The sequence below is a fragment of the Musca domestica genome, unplaced genomic scaffold, assembly GCF_030504385.1.
Source record: "Musca domestica strain aabys unplaced genomic scaffold, Musca_domestica.polishedcontigs.V.1.1 9, whole genome shotgun sequence".
NCBI lineage: Eukaryota > Metazoa > Arthropoda > Insecta > Diptera > Muscidae > Musca > Musca domestica.
The window spans coordinates 10,050,881-10,077,206 of NW_026712435.1; the positions used below are offsets into that span (position 1 = coordinate 10,050,881).

Consider the following 26,326-nt stretch of genomic DNA (forward strand, 5'->3'; position numbering starts at 1 on the left):
TCATAAATGCGACTACTCTTTTAGATTATTGAGTAACCATCATAATATGTTTATACGACACCAAACAATGCAAATCAAATAGGTAGTCGCAATGACAATTAAATAAGGGCGCATAGGATTCGAATTCACAATTCTTCTATTGCTGTTAAAAGTTTATCTGCGTGGATTCCATACCTTTAACATTTCAACGTTCTTCATGAAGAGTTTTGTCAAAACAGAAAAAGTCATTTACCATGTAAAATAAGTAAAAATAACTAATTTTTTGAGTTACCGACAAAAATTATTAAAGTATGTAATGAAATTTAAGTTAGGCAAGTTAGCTACGAAATCAAAGAAGTCGCTAAGGCCTACCGATAGAAACCACTGTTTTCAACCTTAGCTTATTTTTATGTAACCGATTTTTGTCAGTAACTCAAAAAATGAGTTAGAGAATCGCACTACGAGATGAAAAGAAATAAAGGAGTGGATTATTATTTTGATTCATTTGTAAACCAAAACCAGCGAGAATCTACTAATTTTGTAATTTTTTCGACATTATAAAAAATTATAAAAAATCGTAGTAAACATTTCTACATTCTTGCAGTTTTGAAAAAGGCCAATTGTGCGGTCTTTTTTAAACGCTGTGTTAGTTGTAATTACTCCACCCTCTAATCCTTATAATTTGACAACAATATGCCTAGTCATAATGCCGAGCTGTTTATGTACCCTTACCTTAATTCATCCACATTTACACAACCCAGTAACATGGTAGGAGAATACAGGTAGTCGCATCGAAACAGCCTCTGGGACAATGAGCTTTCAAATTAACATCGAAATTGAGAATTTTCAATCAAAGATTTTGATATTTTGTACAATTTTTGAAAAAAAAATAAATTTCATAATAACCTCCGAATGGCGCTGTATTAAAATATAAACATCTACATATTTTTTGAGAAAACATTTTAAAAATGTATTCATCTACCATTACCCAGTAGAAAAAATTAAGGGATTTCATTATTGCATGCTTTTTTCACCCATTTATGATGTTAAGTTTTCTTACCAGTTGCGATTACTTTCTTAACGGAATGGCCGACCTTCGTAAAAGACGAAAAAAGTCTAATATTTTGCTTCATTGAAGCAAAGTCATGAAGGGCAACGGCGTCAAATTTGCAGATCGGATCTGACATTCCTCGACAATTTGACATTTGCAGAGCAAGAAAATCATTTAAGGTGCAAGTACATAAAAAGCTTGAAATCATGGCTAGGCATATTAATGTCAAATTATAATGGAAAACGACGGAAGGATTTTATAAAATATGCCTAGCCATGACTTCAGGCTTCTTATGTACTTGCACCCTTAGAAACTTAAATAGGCACGTTATATGCTTCCACATTCGTTTCTAAACATAAAGCGAATGTAATATATTTCAATCGAGAAACATCGTGTTTGGATTGGATTGCATAGAAAAGAGGCTCCCATCTCTGATTTCTGAATATACAATGTATTTAAAAATAAAAATTATGACAATGAGATATTGTCAAATGAACACCATGGTACAATGAAATAAAGGTAACCTCATTTCAAATAAGCATTCCCAGCTCTGCATTTTTTGTAATTTATCTTGTCAAATGTCAAGGCATAAAAAACAGTCCCCATCTCTGGTTTTGTGTGTATGCAATGGGTATATGAAAATACATTTTGATAATGTTGTCAAATGTATAAATTTGACAAAATTGCAAGCATATGATTACATGACTTTACCTTTTTAGTTCTCCCATGTTGAATACATATACTTGCATGACTTTACCTTCTTAATGCTAGGAACACAATTGGAGCGAACGACGAATTTCGCCCTACGCGGCGACAAAATGAGCCGCGAAAATTCGTCGTATGGAACACAATACCGACGAAATTATAAAACAGCTGATGAAGTTGTTTACTTTTTGCTCATTTGTTGACTACAATGAATTATACAAGAACACATAATTCTTTACGTTCTCTATTATAATTTCACTTATGTCCATCTTCTCTATTATAAATTCACTGATATCCATCTTCACTCAGGCGCAAGTACACAAATAAATAAACAAATTAATTATGTTTTTTTTATACGAGTAACAGATAGTAGAGTGACCATAACAAATTTTAAAGTAAAAAGTAACTTTATTTACTTTATTTACGCCAGGTGTACAAAACTTCAAAGTTTAACATTTTGAACATTGACAATTGAATATTTTGTTTTGTTTTGAAACGAATAATTTAAATATGTAAATGTCTGTAACATGGTAGACAAAACAATTGCTTAAATTTTGAAAATTATCAATTTTTAAAACGTTAATTGGTGGTAGGCGTATTTGGGTAATACGGGCGTACAAAACATTTTACCGTAGTGGGGATGTTGAATATTTGTGTGCGCTACGTCGATTTTTTTGGTAATGTTGTTAAAGTTTGGGATCATTGATATGTCGAAAATTTTAATATGTTGTGACAAGTAGATTTTTAAATGTTTTCTTATTGCACAAAAATCGAGGGTCATGGTGATATTTTTCAACAAATTTTGCAAATTTCAATAACTTTTCATTCAAAATTTTCAATTCCAAAATTGGTTTGACAGTTCATTGTCCCAGCAGCTGCATCGATGCGACTACCTGTATTCTGCTATCATGTGTTAAACGAAAAAGTCAAAATGCGTTTTGTGTTTTCTCACCTTTAGTCAAAATTCGACTTAGTCATCCCTAGTCTCTTCGCGCCATTTTGCTTCATATAGAATTTGACGCCGTTAGCCTTGTTAAGAAGATTGACTATCTTTACCGAGAGTAAATTTGTTTTTAACACGCTTTTGTAAAATCTTCACGTTTTTAATATTGTGCCATACCTTGAGAAGCAATTATTGTTGTAAATTTTCTACTGAAATCAATGTATTAGCAGAGCAACCATTTTTGTGGAAATTACGGCGTTACTGCATTGTGTTTTCTTGCGGCATTAAAAACGATATGACTCTGTTCTCTGTCGTCGATACGATTTGCAAAAATTAATCCAGCAGCTTTCCGATTTCTCGATTTCTATTGCGTCGCTTTAAGTTAAAACAACAAACATAAAGACTTCAAATACTTGACGAGGAACTCCCCAGAAATCAGATTGTGTTTCTTTACCATAAAAATCCTAAATCCCATCGTTGCATCGAAATAAAATGAGTGGAAAAGTTTTGTTTGCTTGTTCAAAATGCTTCTCTAGACACCCTTTCGAAGAATTGTCAGCAGGAACCCAACTTTGCAAGGTTAGCTATGATGGTATTAATATTAGTAACATTGACGAAGACAAAAAAAGTGATAGTGGACTTGAAATTATAATTGATCCTATTTTAATCATGAACGATGAAGACGAAATTGTCACTTTAATATGAGCAGTGTAGCTGTTTTCGTCAGCAGAGGAGAAGCGGCAAAAAATTGGCGTCTATAACTGATGCATCACTACACTGAAAAAAATCACATTGTTGAATTTTAAGACATTGGTTTTGTTATTTTCAGACATGTCGTGGCAGTTCTTCGTCCACATCGTCCTCAAGCGCAGTTGTAAAATGTACTTATTGTCGATCGGAATTCCAGCCAAGTTCGTAAGTATAGGCCAGTTATTTATTTTTCTAATTTAATTCCCATCAAATTATATTTTTACCTCACAGCAAGGCTCAAAATATTTGCAAAAAGTGCGAACACAACTTGAATAAATATGGTAAACCGAGTGCCTGCGAATGCTGTAAAATTGTTGCCGCTTTTGGAGGTTCCAAGTGCATGAGGTGAGTTCAGAATTTGCATAATATTGTATCTAACTGTTTTTCACTGTGTCAAAATGTATAAATATGTACTTATATTCCTATTGGATACTTGATAACATTTTTAACCCCACTAATAGACGTCCTATTAGTTTTTTACAATATACAGTACTCTGGTCATGTAAAATATTTTAACTTTTTAATGAGAACTAGGGGCTGGGGACTTCTGCACGTTCAAAAATTGAGATATGTTTTACTTGATAATACAAGTAAATATTAATTTTTAATTTTTACTTTCACATGATTTGGCATTTTCAATCAAAATATCATATACGAAGAACTTGAACCAGTGATCAGTGATAAACATTTAGATACGATTTTTAATATAAAAATTCATCATTCTAAGAACGCAAACATTTTTCTTCTCTTTTTTCTACATACAACGAACGAAACAAATATACAATTTGCCCTTGCAAATAATGTATTGATGCTGTTCTCCTATGATGGTTAATCATTGGAAATAAATCCGTCCTGATTTTGATCAAACATATATATATAGATGTGCGAGTTATGAAGCAAGATATGGACCACCTGTACAATGTGATGAATGTAAGCTGAGGTCAGCTTTCGATAGACGAGACGAAAATAAAAAGGTTCGATACAAGAATAATTCTTGTTTTGTTCGTAGTACTGCAAATAAAAAATAGCCTAAAAAATTGTAATTACATATTGCAAAATACAGTAGAATTTAGTAAAATATATTTTGGTGATTTATCCAAAAAAGTGTTTGCGTTCGTAGCGTGAAATTTTTAATTTTCATTTTATACTAACCTTTTTCCCTTTTTGTAGATAAACGGAAAGTTGTTATGCTGGTTATGCACCTGTGCCTATAAAAGGGCTTGGTTAAAGGCTCAGCAAGAAGGACGTATATCATCAAAGAAGCGCCCTCATGAAAAATCGCATCGCGACAGCTCATCGGCTTCAGCGAAGAAACCTGCTCGTAGTAGTAGTGAAGTTGCAAAGGCCAATAGCGGAACAGGTTCGGCCACTGTTTCAGCAGCAAGTGCAGCCGGTCTCGATTTACCAGAGAAAATTTCTCGCAACGTATCTTCTAGCAGTGGTAATGGTTTGGGGTCAATAGCAGCTCCCGCTGCTGTTATTACAATTGACCCGAACTCGGCAGATCATGTTGTGGCATTAACTACATTAAAAGAACGTATAGCCAGTCTGGAAAGACGTTTAAATCAGAAAGACAAGGAGCTGCTAGAAAAAGATAAACTGGTATGGTCGCATTATAAATATTATTATTTTTTAATTTTTTACTTATTTCAAATTGTTATTTGATTCCAGTTGACTGAGCTAAAGGGCAAAAACTTTGAAAAAGAAATCGAAATGCGCAACAAACTCAAAGAAATAGAGCGTTTGAATGAAATGAAGGTGGAAAATTTAAATCGCAAAATTGCCAATCTTTTGAAGGAAGTGGCTGGACTTAAAAAGGCTAACAAAAAGAACAATGGGACAGGAGCACCTCGTGAGAAAGAGAGAGAAAAACGTGATCGGGAAAATCAGTCACCCAAAGAGGACATTACTGCGGCGACTGCAGCAACAGAATCATCGGATAAAGATTACGACAAAGAAGAGCGGAAAAATGAAGAAGATCGCAAGAGTGAAGAAGATTCGCGCGATTCTGAAATGTCCAATAAAAATGATGTTAAGAAATCGCCAAAGGAGGAAGAAGAACCCAAAGAAAAAAGCCCAGAGCCTGAAAAGAGCGACACACAAACAGAAGACGTCCAAACAAAAGCAGAGGAAGCTAAAGTATCCCAATCGCGATCTCGTTCCGGATCTCGTTCGCAATCGCGCTCTCGCTCACGATCCCGTTCGCGCTCTCGTTCAAAATCTAGGTCCAAATCTCGATCACGATCCCGTTCAAGATCGCGATCGCAGTCAGGATCTCGTTCTGGGTCTCGTTCCCGGTCAGCTTCACATTCTCCTTCACGCTCTCGTTCTAACTCTCCTGATTCAAATTAATATGCGTAAAGCTTTTGATGTAGATCAAATTTTAATGTTCACCCTTTTATGTTAACATTGAAACATACATTCAGACTAATTCAGGAACTTGGGAGACTTTTCTCATTGTGTTTAAAAAAACACTATTTAAATGAATAAATAAATATCACAACTACATATTTTCCAAATTTTAATTTTATATTTTTTAATATATATTCATTTACTTTCTATTTTAATGGAAATATTACAACAATTATACTAGTTAATTATGCTACCGATTTTGATTTATACTTGGTTCAGAAAATAAGTATTGTAATGCACATTTTCTGTTTCTTTTTAATTATTATTCTTTTAGAATAGTGTATGACTAATTTTTGTAATTTAATTTTAATGTAATAAAATAAACAAAAACCGTATAGTGTTTTGAAAATAATACTATTATTATTATGATCATGGAAAGAATGAGACAAGGAAAATATATGTAATTTAAGCTATATACTCAACAAAAATCGTGTGTTTATAACAATTAACATAAAAACGCAGGCAAGAAAAGTTAAGCGCGAATCTTTTGTAGTGTTTAATAGTTATTGCTGAAAACCCAAAAGCGCACTTTAAAAGGCCGATGTATCCAAAACGATTCAATGTTTGGTGTTTGTTTTAGTGAAGATACATTTGTTGGACCATTTTTTTCTTCGAAAATAAGCAAGGAGTGGCCGTTACGTTATGGGGCCATGTTGATATTGGTCATTTTTCTTCACAAGAATTGAAGGGGAGGAAATTTGGCAAATTTTGGTTTCAACACAGCAGAAGTTACACTCGATTTTGATTAGAGATGTTTAGCGGGCTCAGATAGTAAAATAAATATAAAAAATTGAGTATTTTGAGCTTATTTCTCTTTCCAGACGATTTGTGTTTGCAGTGGATGATGTGAAATTGGCAGTGGAAAGGAATTTCATACTCTTCGACACTTTTCGCCTTTGTTTAAGCGACTCATCAGGCATATTTGGCGTGGATGATGTCTTACAAGGGCCGTGTTTGTTTTAGTGCAGATGCATTTGTCATTCATATTCCTCGTGCCTAAAGACTGTTTCAACACAGCAGAAGTTGCACTCCTTTTTGATAAAAGATGTTTAGCGGGCTCAGACAGTAAAATAAATATACAAAAATACTGAGTATTTTGAGTTAATTTCTCTTTCCAGACGATCTGTATTTGCGAATTAAAAACAAGAAGCCCTCTACACAAACCTGGTTTTTTAGCGATTGGCAACTACATTGCTTCCAATGCATATGTCTGTTTTGGTGCTACCACAGGAAGACATATGTGAACGTTGAGACGCCAAATTCTAGTTGACCGAAATGTATTTGTTCATCGGTAATGCTCCACTGCTTTTTTAGTATTCTTGAGAAATTGCGACTGTAGATGCACTAATAAAATATGTTACGCTAATGTCCATTTTATATCACTATTTATTAAATTACAGTATACTTTGTTTAATAAAGCTCAACAGAAATATCAAAACTATAATACAAATATTCGGAAAACAAGGCTAGGTCTAGTGTGGTTTTGGTTTATGCCCATCAACATAAAAGTTTCTCGTAGCTTTAGGAAGTTCCAGTTCAATCCCATCCAATTCCTTATTTAGAATTATTTGACAGCCTAATCGGGAGTTTTCTTTTAGGAAGGGTGCCATGTCCAATAAGTCATCCTCCTTTTCATCTGCCTCTGGTAATTTCTCCAAATAATCCCCATGCACATACACATGACAAGTTGTGCAAGCCAAAGAGGCTTCGCATGCACCTGCGAAATGAAAGAATTGAATACAGTTATGAATGAATTATATATAAAAAATCTAATCATTTTGGTAGTTTTCAAATTTCCCTCTTCACAAGTCCTTAGTTTATTATGATTCTGCACAGTCAACGAAATGCTAATGCAATAACAATGATTACATAAATTACAAAACACTCAAAAATATACCTTCCATTTCAACTTCATATCGATGAGCCAAATACAGAACATTGTCCCCAACCTTTCCATTCACTTTGATTCGTTTTCCATTCTTGTCAATAAACGTAACTCGAACGCTACAAAAATATTTCAAATGCCAAACAAATGAGTGCCACTGGGTTAGAAGTTGGATTTCTCTTACATTTCATCCTCCGATTTTGGGTCTTGCCATTCATATTCCCCGTGCCTAAAGACTGTATAAAGTCTTCAAATAACTTATCATGTTACAAGATATCACAATATAATGCCTTACCAGAAGTTGTGTGTAGAAGCTTCGTTTGGGGTATTCTTCTAAGTTGCTGCAAATTCCTGTGCAGAGCTCCATTGGAAAATTGCCGCAAAAGTAAACAAAACATTTTTAAACAAACGAGGTTAGTCCCACCCAGACAACGAAGCGGAACTATTCTTCTGACTGCGGCGAACCATATGTCATTCTATTGGCGGCGACAGACGTCTATATGTTGGCAAATATATATAAACAAATAAATATGACATATTAAGCCAAGAAAATAAAAAAATTAAAATCATATGGTTTCATAGCCCTACCATGATATCAAGGTAGGGCTATGATACCATATGATTTTAATTTTTTTATTTTCTTGGCTTAATATGTCATCTTTATTTGTTTATGTATGTGTTTTCTTTTCAATAACAAAAAAAATTTTCAGAAAATATTCAAATTTGGGTGTTTTCAAAATGTTTATTTCAACGTATGCATCGACAAAATCTAGAGTTTTTGTAGCGAAATAATCCTTTAGAGATATATAGTACATGGTTTTGATAAGAAGTGTTGATCTTTGATTTAGTTATCGCGGTTTTCAATTATTTATTCAAAATAAATGCAACAAGTTGTTTGATTTTTTTATTGTTTTGATACTAATTTTGACATTACAAGCCAAACAGGTAGAATTCTATACTTGCAATTTTTTCAAAGTTGACCTACCATGGTGCAATGATATCAAGGTAGGGCTATGATACCATATGATTTCAATTTTTTTATTTTCTTGGCTTAATATGTCATCTTTATTTGTTTATGTATGTGTTTTCTTTTCAATAACAAAATAATTGTTCAGAAAACATTCAAATTCGGATGTTTTCAAAATGTTTATTTCATCGTATGCATCGACAAAATCTAGAGTTTTTGTGGCGAAATAATCCTTTAGAGATATATAGAACCTGGTTTTGAAAAGAAGTGTTGACCTTTCATTCAGTTTTCGCGGTTTTCAATTATTTATTCAAAGTAAATGCAACAAGTTGTTTGATTTTTTTATTGTTTTGATACAAATTCTGACATTACAAGCCAAACAGGTAGACCTCTATACTTGCAATTTTTTCAAAGTTGACCTACCTTCTCTTCATTGTACCATGTGACCTACCTTCTCTTCATTGTACCATGGATGCATCAACGTTTGGGAACATTGATATGTCAAAAAACTTTAAATGTGTATTCAAATATAAGTAGATTTTTAAATGTTTTCTTATACGACGTCATTCGGAGGTCATTATAATTCGCGTTTTTCAACAATTTTTACAAATTTAAATAATTTTTCATTCAACATTTTCAATTCCAAAATTGTTTTGACAGTTCATTGTCCCAGCAGCTGTGTCGATGCGACCATGGTACAATGAAGAGAAGGTAGGCCAAGTTTGAAAAAATTGCAAGTATAGAGGTCTACCTGTTTGGCTTGTAATGTCAGAATTAGTATAAAAACAATAAAAAATCAAACAACTTGTTGCATTTATTTTGAATATATAATTGAAAACCGCGAAAACTGAACGAAAGGTCAACACTTCTTTTCAAAACCAGGTTCTATATATCTCTAAAGGATTATTTCGCTATAAAAACTCTAGATTTTGTCGATGCATACGTTGAAATAAACATTTTGAAAACACCCGAAATTGAATGTTTTCTGAAGAATTTTTTTTTGTTATCGAAAAGAAAACGCATACATAAACAAATAAAGATGACATATTAAGCCAAGAAAATAAATAAATTGAAATCATATGGTATCATAGCCCTACCTTGATATCATTGTACCATGGATGCGACTACCTATATTCTTCTACCATGGTTTTAAGAGAAAACGACTGTATTCGACTACGGCTCTGGCATCCCTTTATAATAGTTGTGTTCCGGAACGAAAAAGTTTCTACTAGTTTTGCCCAAACAGCTGTTTCCGTTCAAAAAGGTGTAAAACTTTCACTTCTCCTTAAAAAAAAAATAAAAATAACGAGAAGATTATATTGAGAAGAGTACATTGCGTTATCCCACTGAGTTTTCTTTCTCTCTCGTTTTTTTCACTCACAACATAGCCCAAGTATAAGGTCCAAGGCATGGTGTAAAAATACAGGCAGATGCATCAACGCTTAGGAACACTGATAAGTTAAACTTTTTAAATTGTTGTTTTTTTTTTTCAAAAATAAGTAAAGGCGTAAGTACATAAGGAGCTTGAAGTCATGGCTAGCCATATTTTGTGACGCTTAATAAAGGGATTACAGAGCCGCACTAAAATTCTGTCGTGGTTTTCCATTATAATTTGGCAAGCCATGACTTCAAGCTTTTTACGTACTGCACCTTAAGTTTTTATAAGCTGCACTCAAATCCTGCCGTCGTATTTCCTCATAATTTGACATTGATATGCCCATGGCACAATTACAGAAGGATTTGGTGCCCTCATGGCTCAATAATAGGTGTGTCTGGTTACTTTTCCTGCAGGAATTGTCCAGCAAAATCTTTCTGAGAGAGTAAGGTAGTTTTATTCTCTTTTGCAAGGAAAATGCGAAAAGTAAACAGACGGTATTCCTGCAAAAGCTTGCAACTAATCAGCTGATTTGTCAAAACAAACCAATATGTCCCCTATTATAAAAATAAAATGAAAGGAAGGACCACCAATTTTACAAGTTTTTTAAATAAAAAGGAAATTAGCAATTAAACAAAAATATGAGCAATAAAAGATATATAGATTTTATGTGTTCCCCGGAGTCCTTTCAATTTGTTGCTAATGGCGTTTGTCTAAAAACCTTGGAAATAGCCTTTTATTTTCTTATTACATATTAATATTTACGTTTTTCACATTTTGTAAAGTTTATCTCAAAAAACAATTAGTCTTGCCCATTTCAAAAAAAATATTTTCAAATTGAAAGCACAAAAATAAATAAACAAACAATAGAAAACATCTGATTGAATGTCGATGAATGAGAAGAAGAAGAGTTGCAAGTAATTGCAAGAAGAAATTTTTCCAGCAAGAATTTGCAAACTCTCACTGAAAGAACTGTCAAAATTTCTCTCTCCAACCGCTCTCTTTTGCAGAACTTTTGGGTTAACAGACGACTTCCAGTAACAATTTGTAACAATTGTTACCAATTTTAGGGTAACCAGACACACCTAATATAAAAATACATAATGCTGCAGAGACAATGAACTGTCAAACCAATTTTGGAATTGAAATTTGAATATCTTTTCATTCAACATTTCAATTTCAAAAATAGTTTTACAGTCCATTGTTTCATTTAGTGAAATAAAACTTCAATTTAGTCCTTTAACATAAAATAAACTATTTGCGTTATCCATTTTTTTTTGGAATTTATTTTGCTGAAATGGGAAATTATCAGTATAAAATATGACAACATGAATTCAATAAATTTTATGTTAAATTATAAAGGGAAGATGGTCTGATCCATGGTAAAATTAAGAAGGTAAAGTCATTTCAAATAAAGTAGGTTCCTATCCCTGATTTGTGTATGTATGGATGGATTCACAAGTATACATTTTGACAATGAGATGTTGTCAAATGAATAATTTCAAAAAAAAAGTGAACATATGATTGAATGACTTTATCTTCTTAATTCTACCATGGTCATCCCATGGCACAAATTGGATTCAATTTTGTGGAGAAAATCCAATATTGAATTCATGTTTCGTAGGTTTTACCCAAATATATATTAACGTTATGAAAAAATGTAGAATAAATAAAACCAATTGTTGGATGTTTAAAAGTCTATTTGACTCTATAACGCTCCCGTACAGAGTTGCAAATTCCTAGTTGCTTTGAAGTTGAGCAACCTTTCTTATTAAGACATTCTCTGACATTTTGCTTATCGATCAGTTTATATTTGTAAAAAATTGAATTAACGAAGCACGATTTATTTGTCCGACAACATAATTTTATTATCTATCGAAAAGACGTAATTACCGGCCTTAAAGTATTATAGCTATATATATATACAATAGGTAATTCGATGGCCTACATGCATGGTACAATGAAATTTCCATGGTAGAAGAATATAGGTAGATGCATCAACGCTTGGGAACATTGATAGTAGTAAGTGCTTTGTCAATAATAAGTCGATTTTTATATGTTCTTTTATACGACGCAAATCGGAGGTTGTAATGATATGTATTTTTCAACAATTTTTGCAAATTTCAATAACTTTTCATTCACGATTTCAATATCAAAATCGGTTTGACAGTTCATTGTCCCCTGTATACCTGTATTCTTCAAATTAGCGTTCCCAACTCTGCATTTTCTTTAATTTACTTTGTCAAATTTCAATGTATAAAAAACAGTTCCCATCTCTGATTTTGTGTGTATGCAAAGGATTTATGAATATAGATTTTGACAATGAGATGTTGTCAAATGTATAAATTTGAAAAAAATATAAACATATGATTACATGACTTTACCTTTATGGTTCCACCATGGCCTACATGTTAAAATGTATTCAAAGTAGGGCGAAAATACTCGCTTTGGCAGCGAATGGGTTAATAAACGAAACGAAAATAAGTTAGTCCCGCAGCTCATTTAATGAATGTGTTCATTCCGATTGCGTATTCCTCATGTATTATTCGTAAACAACAGAGTACCTCGGGATTTTGATTTCTGTTCTTTTTTTTATCGGGTATTCCTTTTTGGCCTTCATATTCGTTTCGTTGGGGACGTCTTTCATGTACCAGGTAGTGCCTGTAGATTTGGATTGCAATGTTGAAGAAAAGAAAACTCTGTGATGATTCCAAACAAAAGGTTGTCTCAACTGTAATTGCAAGCGCAGATAATTCTGATGATAGCGATGCGGATTATTGCGCAAATATCGTAGAAGGTGTCCTTGACGGCGGATTAGAAGATGCAAATTCTATCCGAAATTTGGGACAAACAATAAGGAAAACCCTATTTGAAATTAATGAAATTCGGGAGCGGAATCGTGAGCGAAGGCATAAGGAGTTGATGGAAATTCTTTCTAGGATGCTTGCCAGAGATTCCCCTACGGTAGATGAACTGAACGATCAATCAAACGTGACGAAAAAAATGAAGGTGGATAATGGAGTTGGTACTGCTAACGTTACGGATATTGGAGCAAATACTTGGTCTTTGAGCCCCCATGCCACCAAAACGGAAGACAGTAGCAATGCTCGAATAAATGCCTCCGGATCTTTAAGCCATACAGAAAGAAAGAAACCCGACGAAAAATCAGAATTACAAATAATGCGTTTACAAATGTTGGAGATGCAACGACAAAAAATGGAAGATCGTGAAAGAAAATCGAAATATAAATTAACATAGCCGCTGATGTATATTTTGCCTGACATTGCGCACAATATACTAGAAATTTTACATTATGCATTGTACTCATAATTTAAGCTATATTTTAGTAACACGTAAGGTTTTTTTTTTTTAAAAATATAAGGTAACAGTTTTCAATAGCACAAGAAATCAGTCATTTGCATTCTAAAAATGCTTAGCTCTGCAAATTCACAATATCAGTGGCTTATTGCGTTTATTGTTCATCCGATTTCTAAAAATTGTATCTATTTTTGTTCTACTACACGAAAGCCTCTCTAGATGTCAGAGAAAATGTCACTTAACTTTTGGGTGCCACTGAATGTTACCCGAGATAGACCCATAGTTAATTTTGAGGATCTTCGTAGAATCGCTTTTTGAGCCGATTTATGCATGTCAGTCCGTTCGCCTGTCCATGTGAACAAAACGCATATCGCATATATTATCCGATTGAGATAAAATTTTCCAAACAATATTTGACCCAAGGACGAATCCTATTGAAATTTGTAAGAATCGGTTTAGATTTAGATATAGCTCCCATATATACCTTCAATCGATTACGGGTTAATTGTGCACCAAATGGCCAAAATCAGTCCAAATGATCTGAATTTTGGCACATCCGAACGAATTCAGTCCAGAAGAATGTACATGAAGCGGTCAAATCAGGCGATCTTGCTGGCCAATGCAAATCGCCAAAACTGGAGATTAGGCGCCCGGGATATGCATCCTTCAGCATATCGATTGTGGTACATGCAGTGTGTGCCGTTTAACCGTCGATCGGACGGATACTCCGGATCTTTTGTTGGGCAAGGGTGTTTAGCGGGTGCAAAATAGCGTCGAAAATATGCATTTTGTTGCAACTGGATGTGAAATAAGTTCAAATTGTTTTCTTTCTGGTACCCTTGAAAAGGAAGGTATATGCGCGCACAGCAATGTAGGTTTCTTCCAATCATTGATTTTGCAAATATTTTTTCTTCAGAAAAATAAATACAAACATTGCAATGCGTGTTTTAAAGAATTTAACTAGTTTGGCCATGGAATTAGAAGATTTAACAAAATAAAAGATCTTTTGCGCAATTTAACACATTTTAAATAAGAAACAAAAAAGTGAATTAAAGTAACTTGTTGCATATAATTTTGAATAGTTCAGAAATAGTCACAAAGCTGTATTAGTTATACGAAGCGCTTCTACCTCTTTAATGAATCATGTTTACTACTACTAATTTGCAGGTACTGGAACACACAATTTGTTTTGGAAAGTTTGAAGCTTTGTCTGGATTACAAGACAATTCAGAACAAGGATATGTCCGTGACTTTGCTTAATCGTTTCATTTGTTTTATAATTTGAAAGAAAAGTATGTGGATAAATGACCCAGTTTGAAATATTTTTCTGTTGTGAAATCCTACGATATTTGTGACATTCGCAATTGGTCTTCACATCGCATTTCTTATATGACATTCCGCCTTTTTGCATTTTAGCTAGCGATATATATATTTCCCACACAACTAAAAGCTCCTCTTTATTTGCCATTTAAATATTGAGGTTAAAATGATGTGGAATTAATGAATTAATTTATGAATAAATGTATTTTTTATTTATTGAAAAAGATACACATTTAATATTCCATTATACTTTTTATTACAAAGTCAAGTGAATACATCAATGGAGCGCTGGTTTTGCAAGAGTGGATAAACATCTGACAAAAGTATCATTGAAAAGTATTTAATTTTAGATCGTATATAAATGGTATTGTTATTAATAAGATTTATTTAATCATTATATGATAAATATATATTCAATTAGATTAAAATATTAGTGAGTTGATATCATTACTAAAAATCTTCAATATCTTTGCTAAACTGTTGGGTTTGAGCCATTTATTGGTCTGTTTTATCCTTTTCCTCATCATTTGATTTATTTTTCAAAAATAGGTCATGTGGTCCAGTTTGCTGTATGGGTATAACTCGTTCCTTGACCCCGTCCTTAATTTTGGGCAATGTGACACTCAATACACCATCCGCAGTAAGTTTCGATACAATGGCATCGTGGTCACAATCCTTCGGCAGGTCATAGCGCCGCACAAAGTGACGTGATATATAACCAGAATCATCGGACTCACGTTCTTCGTGTTTGGCTTCAATAATCAAATGATTATTGACCACTTTTACATTCAACTCGTCCGGACGAAAGAGTCCAACATCAAGGTATACAGAAAACTCCTCATCTTTATGATTGAGACCTCCGCCGACTACGGGCGAAAGATCATCCTTTCCTTTGGAGATTTCCAAATGGCGAAAATGAGGGGCCAGACGAGATATTAAGCCCATGGTATGCATATCCAATGGGTGATGCTGACGAGCATGATGCCTGCGATAAACACTATTTGGGAACATGTCAGGATTGTAAAATGGATGGGGATCCAAGTTCAGTAGAAAAGGTAAAGCGGCCATTATATTCCTTGTATCCGGGAAAAAATACTTTGAATTTACAATGAAACTGTATGTTCTTCTTGGAACTAGATAGGTATCTACTTCTTTTTTTTAACTTAATGGGTGCGCTTGCAGCAAACTGGACTTGATTTCTGCCTGGACGAGTGCTGACTGAATCAACTTTATTTCTTTCCGCTGGTGGCGTTAAACTTTAAAATAAAAGCTTTGCCAATTCTTGTCTCTATCCTTGTATGAGCGTACATTTAGCGCATACGTTATCTGCTCTTAATATTTCAAAAGAGAATATGTATTCGGTTTGGTAAAGGGAGGGCTGCATCTTTTATACCAGGTGTTTGGGCATCCCATAATCACAGTATTGTATAAAGTGCAACGCATGAAGTTTGGAAATTCGAGATTTCAGTAATGGCATAGTGATTTTTACATATTTTTTATATCCTCCACCATAGCGTGAAGGGCTTATTAAGTTTGTCATTTCGTTTATAACCCCTCGAAATATACATTTTAGACCCCACAAAGTATATATATTCTTGATCGTCCGTCCGTCTGTTGGAATCATACTAGAGTTAAACAAATAAAGATAGCTACAATTTGGATCCAATCTATCTTTTGTCAGCAGCAGGTCTAGTTCGAAGATGGGCTTTATCGGTCCACCATATCGTATAGCCCCCATATAACAGTACCCCCGAAATTCGGTTTTTTGATGATTTTAGCCACATTTTTCAATGGAATCGTCTGAAATTCTACACAAAGAGTTCTCTGTGAGTACTTCACTCCTTAAAAGAGAATTGTCTATATAGGTCCACGATATCATATAGCCCCCATATAATGGTGCCCCCCCCCTATATTGGGTATTTTGATGAGTTTAGCCACAATTTTCGATGGAATTGGCTTAAAATCTACACAAGGAGTTCCCACTGAGTACTTTACCCCTTGGAAGAGAATTGCAAGAGAATAGAACTCATATAACGCTACCCCGAGATATTCGGTATTTCCAGGATTTTCTCGACATTATTCACCGGAATTGATGGAAAATGTTCTTTGCAAGTCCATGTGTAAGTATAGCCCCCATACAACGGTACCTACCTTTATTCGGTATTTTGATGATTTTAGCGCCATTATTCACCGGATATGTTTCGAATTTCGTATTTGAAGCTCGGAATCGTTACTACAGCCTATGACAAAAAATTACCTACCCAGCACCACGTTATTTGTTTTGTATTTGTTTAGTTTTGTAGAAACTGTACATGTTGTAAAAATAGTTTGTGTGTTGAATGTTCTTCTTTAAATTCTTATCTCATTTTTATTTGTCTTTTCCGAAGAATGTAAATTAGTTAAGTAAAGAAAACACTTAAGATGCATGTGTTTTCCAAATGCTAGGTTTATGGTCGGTAATAAATAATGTAATAAATGTCACGGCCATAAATAGAAGATAAGAAAGAGTCGATCACAAATTAGGTACGTCTCGTTTTCTCCCGCAACGTATTGTGTGCGTTAATGCACAGCGTGCATTAGTAAATAAAATGCATGTGTTAATGTATTAGATGTAAGCTTTAGTGTTAAGAATATGTTGTAAATAAATTGAGTTCCCTTCCAGCCACGGAACGAGAAAGATCATCTCGCGGCGTTTCTTTTTTTTTCGTTAGTTACATCGCTTTGTGATGAGGTTAGGAGTCGACCTCATCATTTGGTGACCCCGACGTGATAGTATCGCGTGTAGTTAGTGAAGTTATTCGATAGGCTATATTTTCAGTGTCCGAGAAAATATTAGTTTATGCGAAATAAATGACGTGATAGGCGCGCATTTTCGTAGTAGTGAAGTGTGTTAGGCTTATTTGTTGTAGCGACGTAAAAGGTGCACTGTTGAAGCAAGGATAGTGTTAGATCTTTTAGTTGTGTAAAAGGAGACATGATAGGTAGCAGTGAAAGATTCTGTCGATCTATCTCTCCATATACTAACGCAATAGACGTGTAGAAAAAAGTGATTAGTTTATTCGTTTATTTTTTGAGTGCACATATATTTCGTCAATATGAATTTTGTAGACTTCATTCAACATCAAAGGATGTTGGGCGAGTATATTGTGTCACTTTATTTAGAAATGGAAAAAATTGCTCTGTGTGGTGTAACTGAGGAAGCTAGGGAAAAATTTACCAAGTTAGGTAGTTCCTTTACAGAAGCAAGAAAGGAATATTTAGATAACGATAGAGAACTCCGTCGTATGAAAAAATTTACATACTCGGATTACATAGACGCCTTGGGAGTGTGCTATGCGACTAAAGATATCGAGAGAGTTCTAAACGGCATAGGTGTTTTTGTGCCCATAGAAATACCACGTTTAGATATCGGTTATTTAGCTGAGGTGAACAGCTTAAGTTCATCGGAACAGTGTGGGAAAAATGCCTTACTGTTCCATTTACAGCCGCCAGACATTGGGATAACGGTTAAACTTATCGATGCTTTATTTGATTTTTGGGAGGAGATTAGAAGATGTTATTTCTCAAAAATAGAAAACATCGATAGAAAATTTCAAACATTATCGTCACAATACGTGCGGTATCTGGATGTAGTTGGAAAACAGGATGACTACACAAGTCATTACCATTTTCTTAGAATTTGTTACCGCATAGTGAGAAGTGGGAACATTTCAAGAATAGCACCTAAAAAGGTGAACATGAAGAAGCATGTTGACAATGTTAAAGGTAGTTTAGGGACTCATCAAAAGGTAGTTGAGGACTTAGAAGCTATCGAAAGTAAAAATGAAAACGTTCGCCTTGATGTTCCGCGAGTCGAAGGAAAAATAACAAAAAAAAATAAAATTGAAGAAGTGCTGCCCACAAGGACTTTACAGGAACACAAAAATCTTGTATTTGCTGCTCCTGACAAAGAAGAAAGTGAAATCCGGGCCAAGGATTGTATTGACGATGGACATAAAGAGAAGATTGATAATTTCCGTCTGGAACGTGCGGAATGGTTCAGAAGACGTGGTGAACATAACAACACGAGTATAAGTAAACGACGTATCCATGCAGTAGATGTGTCCTTGAATTATGGAAAGGATTTAAAAATATCCCAGGTATCTGATCATCGCTGGCGGAGAGATCCAGACTTCAAGTGGTTGGTGGATGTCATGGGTGCAATTACCTAGTTTCAAGCAGCATACTTCGGAGATTATTTTTATGTTAGAAATTAATTTTGAAATAAGATATAACTTTAGCACAGTTTTATCCAATTCTTAATATTAAGAAAATTATGTTTATTTTATATAATTTAAAAAAAAAATAGAATCGATCGAAGTTTGTTAAAAGATTAGGATCTTTTAAGGCCGGGAGTATGTTTAGTTTTGTAGAAACTGTACATGTTGTAAAAATAGTTTGTGTGTTGAATGTTCTTCTTTAAATTCTTATCTCATTTTTATTTGTCTTTTCCGAAGAATGTAAATTAGTTAAATAAAGAAAACACTTAAGATGCATGTGTTTTCCAAATGCTAGGTTTATGGTCGGTAATAAATAATGTAATAAATGTCACGGCCATAAATAGAAGATAAGAAAGAGTCGATCACAAATTAGGTACGTCTCGTTTTCTCCCGCAACGTATTGTGTGCGTTAATGCACAGCGTGCATTAGTAAATAAAATGCATGTGTTAATGTATTAGATGTAAGCTTTAGTGTTAAGAATATGTTGTAAATAAATTGAGTTCCCTTCCAGCCACGGAACGAGAAAGATCATCTCGCGGCGTTTCTTTTTATACCCTCCACCATACTATGGAGGGTATATTAATTTTGTCATTCCGTTTGTAACTCCTCGAAATATTCATGTCAGACCCAACAAAGTATATATATTCTTGATCAGCGTAAAATTCTAAGACGATTTAGCCATGTCCGTCTGTCTGTCTGTGTGTCTGTCTGTCTGTCTGTCTGTCCGTCTGTCTGTCTGTCTGTCTGTCTGTCTGTCTGTTGTAATCACGCTATCTTTCGAACAAATTGAGATAGAAGGCTAAAATTTTGCACACATGTATTTTTTCCCAGTAGGCAGGTTAAGTTCGTAAATGGGCCATGTAGGTCCAAGTTATCATGTAGCCCCCATATAACGGTACCTCCCGATATTCGGTATTTTGATGATTTTAGCGACATTATTCACCGGAATTATTTCAAATTTGGCATTTGAAGTTTGTAATGGATGCTACAGCCTAAGACAGAAAATTATCTGTGCAGGTCCACGTCTTCCTGTAGCCCCCATATAACGGTACCCCCCGATATTCGGTTTTTTGATGATTTTAGCGACATTGTTTACCGAAATCGTTTCAAATTTGGTATTTGAAGTTCGTAATGGATACTACATCCTAAATCAAAAAATGAGCCATGTAGGTCCACGTCTTCATATAGCCCCCATATAACGGTACCCCCGATATTCGGTATTTTGATGATTTTAGCGACATTGTTTACCGAAATCGTTTCAAATTTGGTATTTGAAGTTCGTAATGGATACTTCATCCAAAGTCAAAGAATGAGCCATGTAGGTCCACGTCTTCATATAGCCCCCATATAACGGTACCCCCCGATATTCGCTATTTTAATGATTTTAGCGACATTATTTACAGGGATTGTTTCAGATTTCGTATGTGAAGTTCGTAATGGATACTTCAGCCCATGCCAGAAAATTGTCTGTGCAGGTCCACGTCTTCGTATAGCCCCCATATAACGGTACCCCCCATATTCGGTATTTTGACGATTTTAGCTACATTATAAACAGATTTTTCTTCAAGTTTCGCATTTAAATATTGTAATAATTTATGACAAAAGTTGCCTATGCAGGCCCACGTCGTCGTATAAGCATTCGGTATTTTTAAGATTTTAACAGAATTTTTAACGGGTTTTAATTTTGGAAATTGCCAAATTTGTACCAAATGGTGGAGGGTATTAAAAGTTCGGCCCGGCCGAACTTACAGCTTTTTTACTTGTTTTCGTTAGTTACATCGCTTTGTGATGAGGTTAGGAGTCGACCTCATCAGTATTTAAAAGCTGTTGTCATACAAGTCTACGTAATGCTTGAAACCCAGTTAGATACCTATATTGCTGTTGTAGATACACATTTTTTTATTGATGGTCATCCAGTTTTGAGTTACAGTGCATTTAGGAAATTTAGAAATACACTACAGTCATTACGACCTTTTTACTGCTTGATGTGGAAAATCAATATTGCTCTAGGTAGGTAAATCATAGTGCAAAGACATATATAATATCATTATGTGTGGAGATATATGGTCTGCTCCAGAACCTGCAAGAATCTACTAGCTGTTCAATTAATTTCGATATCATAAAGAAAACGTCGGTTATTGTAGTAGCATTCTTACATGCTTGCAGGCAGAAAATTTGCCAGACTTGTAGTTACCATATGCCCCTGAACGGAATGTCCTTGCTTGTCAAGGTCCTGAACATACTTGGACGGTTTATATAGTGCTATGATATAGAATACATAGGTTAAGTGTCCCAGTAGCCGGGGCATTAATGTTTTGCTTATATTTAAAATTCTACTGCTCGAATGCAAATTGACTATTACTTCAAGTTTTTCCAATTTAACATTCTGCCATGGAAGAATTTAGAAGGTAAAGTCATTTCATATAAGCATACCCATTTCTGCATTTTTCTGTAATTTACCTTTTCACATTTTACTACACAATAAACAGATTTTCATCTCTGATTTCTGTATGTACAATGGATTTACAGGGTGAGATAAAAAAACTGGAACCAACTTCAGACTGATGTAATTTCTAAGCCACTCGTCCGACAGCTATTAAATCTATTCCAGTGACAGTTTATTATATATTTTTTACAAGCCAACAAAAGCATTTTGTGAGAATTTTTGCAAAAAAAAAAAAAAAGTTATTCGTGATGGAATTTAAGCGTGATAGTGTGATTTCTTTATATTTGGCTGGAATATCGCAATATTCCATTCGGCAGATATTGAAAAATGAGCTCGGGGTAAAGCCATTGAAATTCCAAAAAGTGCAAGAAATTACACCGCAACAGAAAGAAAATAGACTCAAAAGAGAGTGGTGAACTGCCGAATTTGGTTTTCTTCGATGAGAAAACATTCGTTGTTCAGCAGTTTGTAAACAAACAAAATGATCGTGTCTACTTGCCAAAGAGGAACTCAAGCGCCGGCCATGGTGATGGTATTAATCGACCGTGGAGGGTGTTTTAAAGCCTTGGACACGCAAACATTTTAGCCGCTGGCTTTGGACATTCCAACAGGACTCGGCACTATCGCACTCAGCACGCGCCACCCAAGTGGTTACAAAATGAGGTTTTTCGCTTCATTTCCAGCGCACAATGACCACAAAAATCTCCGGATACTAATCCGATGGACTATTGTGTCTGGAGTATTTTGGAAAGCAAGATTGGTACTAAAAAATAACAAAGTCTCGATCACCTCAAGCAAGCGCTCCGCCGGGAATGGTCCAAAATACCGCATAGCAACATTCGGACAGCGTGTGACGGTTTCATATGCCGAACAAATCTTAACTTATTCGAAAAGTTTATGCTATTTCCGTCATTTTTTGCTTTCATTCAATAAAATTTAAAAAAAAATGTAAAAATTATGGCGTTTTACTTTGTTGCAGTTTTTTTATCTCACCCTGTACATCTTCATCCGATTATGTATATGTAATATCCGTCCAAATTAAATAGATTTTTGCATATTCAATTGAATTTTACCACTTGATAAACCTCGGTCCGGTATATCTATTGCTCCAATAAATACGTTTAAATCTAATCCTTATCGAAGTCATATCATGCGCTATACAGCAATGTTATTTGGATCATAGTTGGTATGATCTACTTCACATAAATTTCCAATAAAAACTTTTTTTTTACGGGAGCTCTACTAAGTACGCATAATGGTGTAGGGTATCATATAGTCGGACCCACCCGACATTTGACCTTTCTTTACTGGTTTCTTCTAACAACGCACCAACTCAAAAGCGCCGAGATTTTCTTTAATTAAAATTATGGTCCATGAAACTCTGTCTTCAAATATACACATGTGCATTCACATATATATAGGTACATACATTTATCTGCAAGAATGTAAAAGTTTTCACCGGGATAACCGATGTTCCCTTAATGATACCGAAAAAAACTGCAAAACCCGTAGATTCTTGCAGTTACTGGAACAGAGCAATTATTATTACCTACCATTAATCAAAAATTCGCATTCCAAAACCTAGTTAAAGGGAATATTAATTCCTTTCAAAAAGTAAAAAAATAAATAAACAATTCTGTTTAACTTCATGTCTTTTATTTTCAGTCAAATAATCCAAAGTAAATTGGAAATTCATGTTTTTAAACATGGGATGAATAAATCTAATTTCTAATACTACTAATAAATACGTTAGTACATATGTCTGTATGTTTGTATGACTACAAAATGCAAGTAATTAAGGCAATTACGTTCGATGACGACAACAAACTAATTGTATTATTAAATGTGGTAAGGAAATGCGATAATATTGCCTCTTTACTTTAGATAAAGTTACAATTATGGGCTCATTCTTTGTCATCTATTTTTTCTCCTCGTCTGCAGCACCATTGGTGGCTGTTCCATTCGCTTCCGATGCCTTTTCCTTTGAGTTTTGTTTTATATTCAAATGGGCCGGTCCGGTTTGTTGGATTTGCACAACGCGTTCACTGGACTTGTCTTCAAGCTGTGGCTTTGGAACACTTACTGTGAGAATGCCATCTGATGACAGAGTCGATGCAACCTTTTCTGCATCGTAACCATTGGGCAGTACATATCGGCGCACAAAATGCCTTTGTATATAGCCATGCTGGTCCTCACGTTCCTCGTGTTTGCCCTCAATGATAATGGAATTATCGACAACTTTTATATTCAACTCATTGGGCTTAAATTGGGCCACATCCATACAGACTTGGAAACCATCTTTACCGATTGGCGATACGCGCTCCTCTTTGCTATCGCGTCGCCTGGCCGCTTGGCGTTCATTCAAACGGCTGAGCAAGCTCAAGGGCATGGTGTAGCCAATGGAGTTTGTGATGGGTTCTCGATGAGCGTGGCTGTGAATCAGATACGGCGAAAGACCCAAGCCAAAATCATTTCCATAATAGGATGGCGACTCACGGTCCAATTCATCAATAAGGCTCAACAATAATGGTAGGGTGGACATTGTGTTTTCCGATTTCAATTGGGTTAGTTTTTTTTTTTATCGCAATTGAGAGTATCGCACTTTATTTTTGCTTTTGCTACTCTTTGTCTTTAGCGTACGACTTGCTGAACTCGACTAATTGCGAATAGAGTGCTGTGTCGTCTTTTATTTGATTTGTTCATTAGAGAAAGAAATTTCGCCAGTCTTCTAGAATTGCATTTCCTCTCAATGCATGCCATGTAATGGAACACTCAAAATGAGTGCACATTTCGCAAATTCTCTGCTAACAAGCACCGTTAATTTTGAACACCGACAGAGATGTTTAAAGGTTTTGTAAAGAGAAAGTGACGTGCTGCACATTATTTCAGTTTGTTTTATTTGTTCTCTTTGTTGCTCATTTTTCCATTGGTTGGTGGCTTCTCTGCACACAATTGTAACATGTAAGGCGAAATTTCTCGATGTTATAGGTATTTGTAAAGGGGGGTGAATCCATAGAAAATTATAGTGTCGCCAGACGCCAGGTAGACTAAATGAAAATGAAAAGGCTAACGCATAATCAGAAGTTTGTGCGAAGGTTTCTATTCTTTAAAATGTTTTTAATGATTAATATTTAGTTTTAGGGGACATATATATTTTAGAGACATATACAAAGTCGAGCGCCATAATTTTTACATTTTTTAATTGTATTGAATGAAAGCAAACAAGATAAAAAGCATTTGGATCGAAATTGGAAATTTTCAAAAAATAAAATCCGTTAAAAATGTTGTTAAAATCTCAATAATACCGAGTCTAGCCGATATATTGGGATTACAAAATGAGGTTCCTCGCTTCATTTCCAGCGCACAATGGCCACCAAAATATGCGGATATCAATGCGTTTGACTATTGTGTCTGGAGTATTTGGAATAGTAAGATTAGCACTAAAAATACCAAAGTGTCGATCACTTCAAGCAAGCGCTTCGCGGGGAATGGGCCAAAATACCGCAGAGCAACATTCGGGCAGCGTGTGTGTTTCATTGGCCGTTTGAAGGCCATAATTCGTGCCAAACTTCCTCTAAAATTAAATGCAATTTTGATGATTTTAGCGTCATCATTCACCGGAGTAGTTTCAAATTACGTATTTAGAGTTCGCAATGGGAACTACAGTCGGTGACAGAAAATTGTCTATGCAGGTTCAGTTCTTCGTATAGGCCCCATATATCACTACCTGCCTATATTCGGTATTTTGACGATTTTAGGTACAATACCCACCGAAATTGTTTGAGATGCTACAGCCTATCACAGAAAATTGTCTATGCTGGTTCAGGTCTTCGTATAGCTCCGATGTCACGATACATTATTCACCGTTTATTTCAAGTTTCGAATTTGAATATGGTAATGGCTTATGACAAACAAAGCCTATGTAGGTTCACGTCGTAGAGTCCCCAATATAACGGCTATATTCGGTATTTTTAAGATTTTGATAGATTTTTTAACGGATTTTATTTTTGAAAATTTCCAATTTCGTTACAAATGGTGGAGGGTATTCAAAGTTCGGCCCGGCCAAACTTACTGCATTTTAACTTGTTTTTATTAACGCAAGGTCTGGTGTTAAGATTGAATATATCGGTCCGCTTCTTTTGGTACCTCCCCCACAAAAGATCGAAATTTTCAAAAAATATTTTTTGCACAGAAAGAGAAGCGGCAATCCAATTTTACTCCAACTTTCCAAATCCTAATATTTGCGTCAGTGCTAGGTCAGGTATATATGTTTGTTTATTCCGTTTTTAAATTCGATTGGAGAGTCACTGGTCAAAAAATTGTTGTCGATACAAAAATTTTGAAAATATTGCCTCTTTTGTTTTCAGTTTTCTGTCGAAATTCCAATTCGAGGACAAAAAGCGTACCTCGGATGAGATTAAATTTTTTGTTATGTTGAATTTTGGAATGTCATAATTTATTTTTTCGATAGATGCTCTCATTGGTTCTCATTTCTTCGTAGTTCCGAGTTTTTTTGTTTTCTCACCTTAATTCCGTCAATATAATCTATATAGGTAAGCCCTTTTACTTTCTCAAACTTATCCTATCATAGTAGCTCTGACATACCTTGTGTTCATTTTACCGCGCTATATTGTCTATTTTCCCTTTGTTTTGTCATAAACATTTGACGGACGAGGTTTGCATGCACGGAGACGGCATTCTATTCAAATAAAATGTCGTTTTGATATTCATGCGTCGCCTGTTCGAATAAAGTGTTTTTATTGACATTTTGTTAAACAGTGTTTGGTTGCACACATTTTCCTATTAGCGGAACGCGATATTTGTAATTAGACTTATTTTGTAAACACGCAAACGTAGAATGCATTTCACAAAAATGCACAATTGTCTAGCGGTAGTAATCAAACCAGACCTTACG

At 34.7% G+C, this 26,326-nt stretch overlaps 4 protein-coding genes across 4 annotated transcripts; 1 reads left to right on the top strand and 3 right to left on the bottom strand.

The window, feature by feature from the left end:
- Window positions 1-2,758: 2,758 nt before the first annotated feature.
- Window positions 2,759-6,268, top strand: LOC101899556 (protein FAM76A). The gene is made up of 6 exons (XM_005190048.4): window positions 2,759-3,257; window positions 3,508-3,593; window positions 3,660-3,773; window positions 4,309-4,402; window positions 4,599-5,030; window positions 5,100-6,268. Exons 1-6 carry the CDS (start codon window positions 3,171-3,173, stop codon window positions 5,778-5,780), a joined length of 1,494 nt encoding a protein of 497 aa, XP_005190105.1. The 5' UTR covers window positions 2,759-3,170; the 3' UTR covers window positions 5,781-6,268.
- A 940-nt stretch (window positions 6,269-7,208) lies between these two features.
- On the bottom strand, window positions 7,209-8,226 carry LOC101899384 (adrenodoxin-like protein 1, mitochondrial). The gene is made up of 4 exons (XM_005190047.4): window positions 8,021-8,226; window positions 7,910-7,961; window positions 7,738-7,844; window positions 7,209-7,557 (listed from the first exon to the last, which is right to left on the bottom strand). Exons 1-4 carry the CDS (start codon window positions 8,121-8,123, stop codon window positions 7,313-7,315), a joined length of 507 nt encoding a protein of 168 aa, XP_005190104.1. The 5' UTR covers window positions 8,124-8,226; the 3' UTR covers window positions 7,209-7,312.
- A 6,654-nt stretch (window positions 8,227-14,880) lies between these two features.
- On the bottom strand, window positions 14,881-16,279 carry LOC101899203 (heat shock protein 67B3). The gene has a single exon (XM_005190046.4). The coding sequence runs from the start codon at window positions 15,771-15,773 to the stop codon at window positions 15,201-15,203; it is 573 nt and encodes a 190-aa protein (XP_005190103.1). The 5' UTR covers window positions 15,774-16,279; the 3' UTR covers window positions 14,881-15,200.
- Window positions 16,280-23,045: 6,766 nt separating this feature from the next.
- On the bottom strand, window positions 23,046-24,242 carry LOC101899033 (heat shock protein 23). Its single transcript, XM_005190045.4, has one exon. The coding sequence runs from the start codon at window positions 23,951-23,953 to the stop codon at window positions 23,330-23,332; it is 624 nt and encodes a 207-aa protein (XP_005190102.1). The 5' UTR covers window positions 23,954-24,242; the 3' UTR covers window positions 23,046-23,329.
- Between the last annotated feature and the right edge of the window lie 2,084 nt (window positions 24,243-26,326).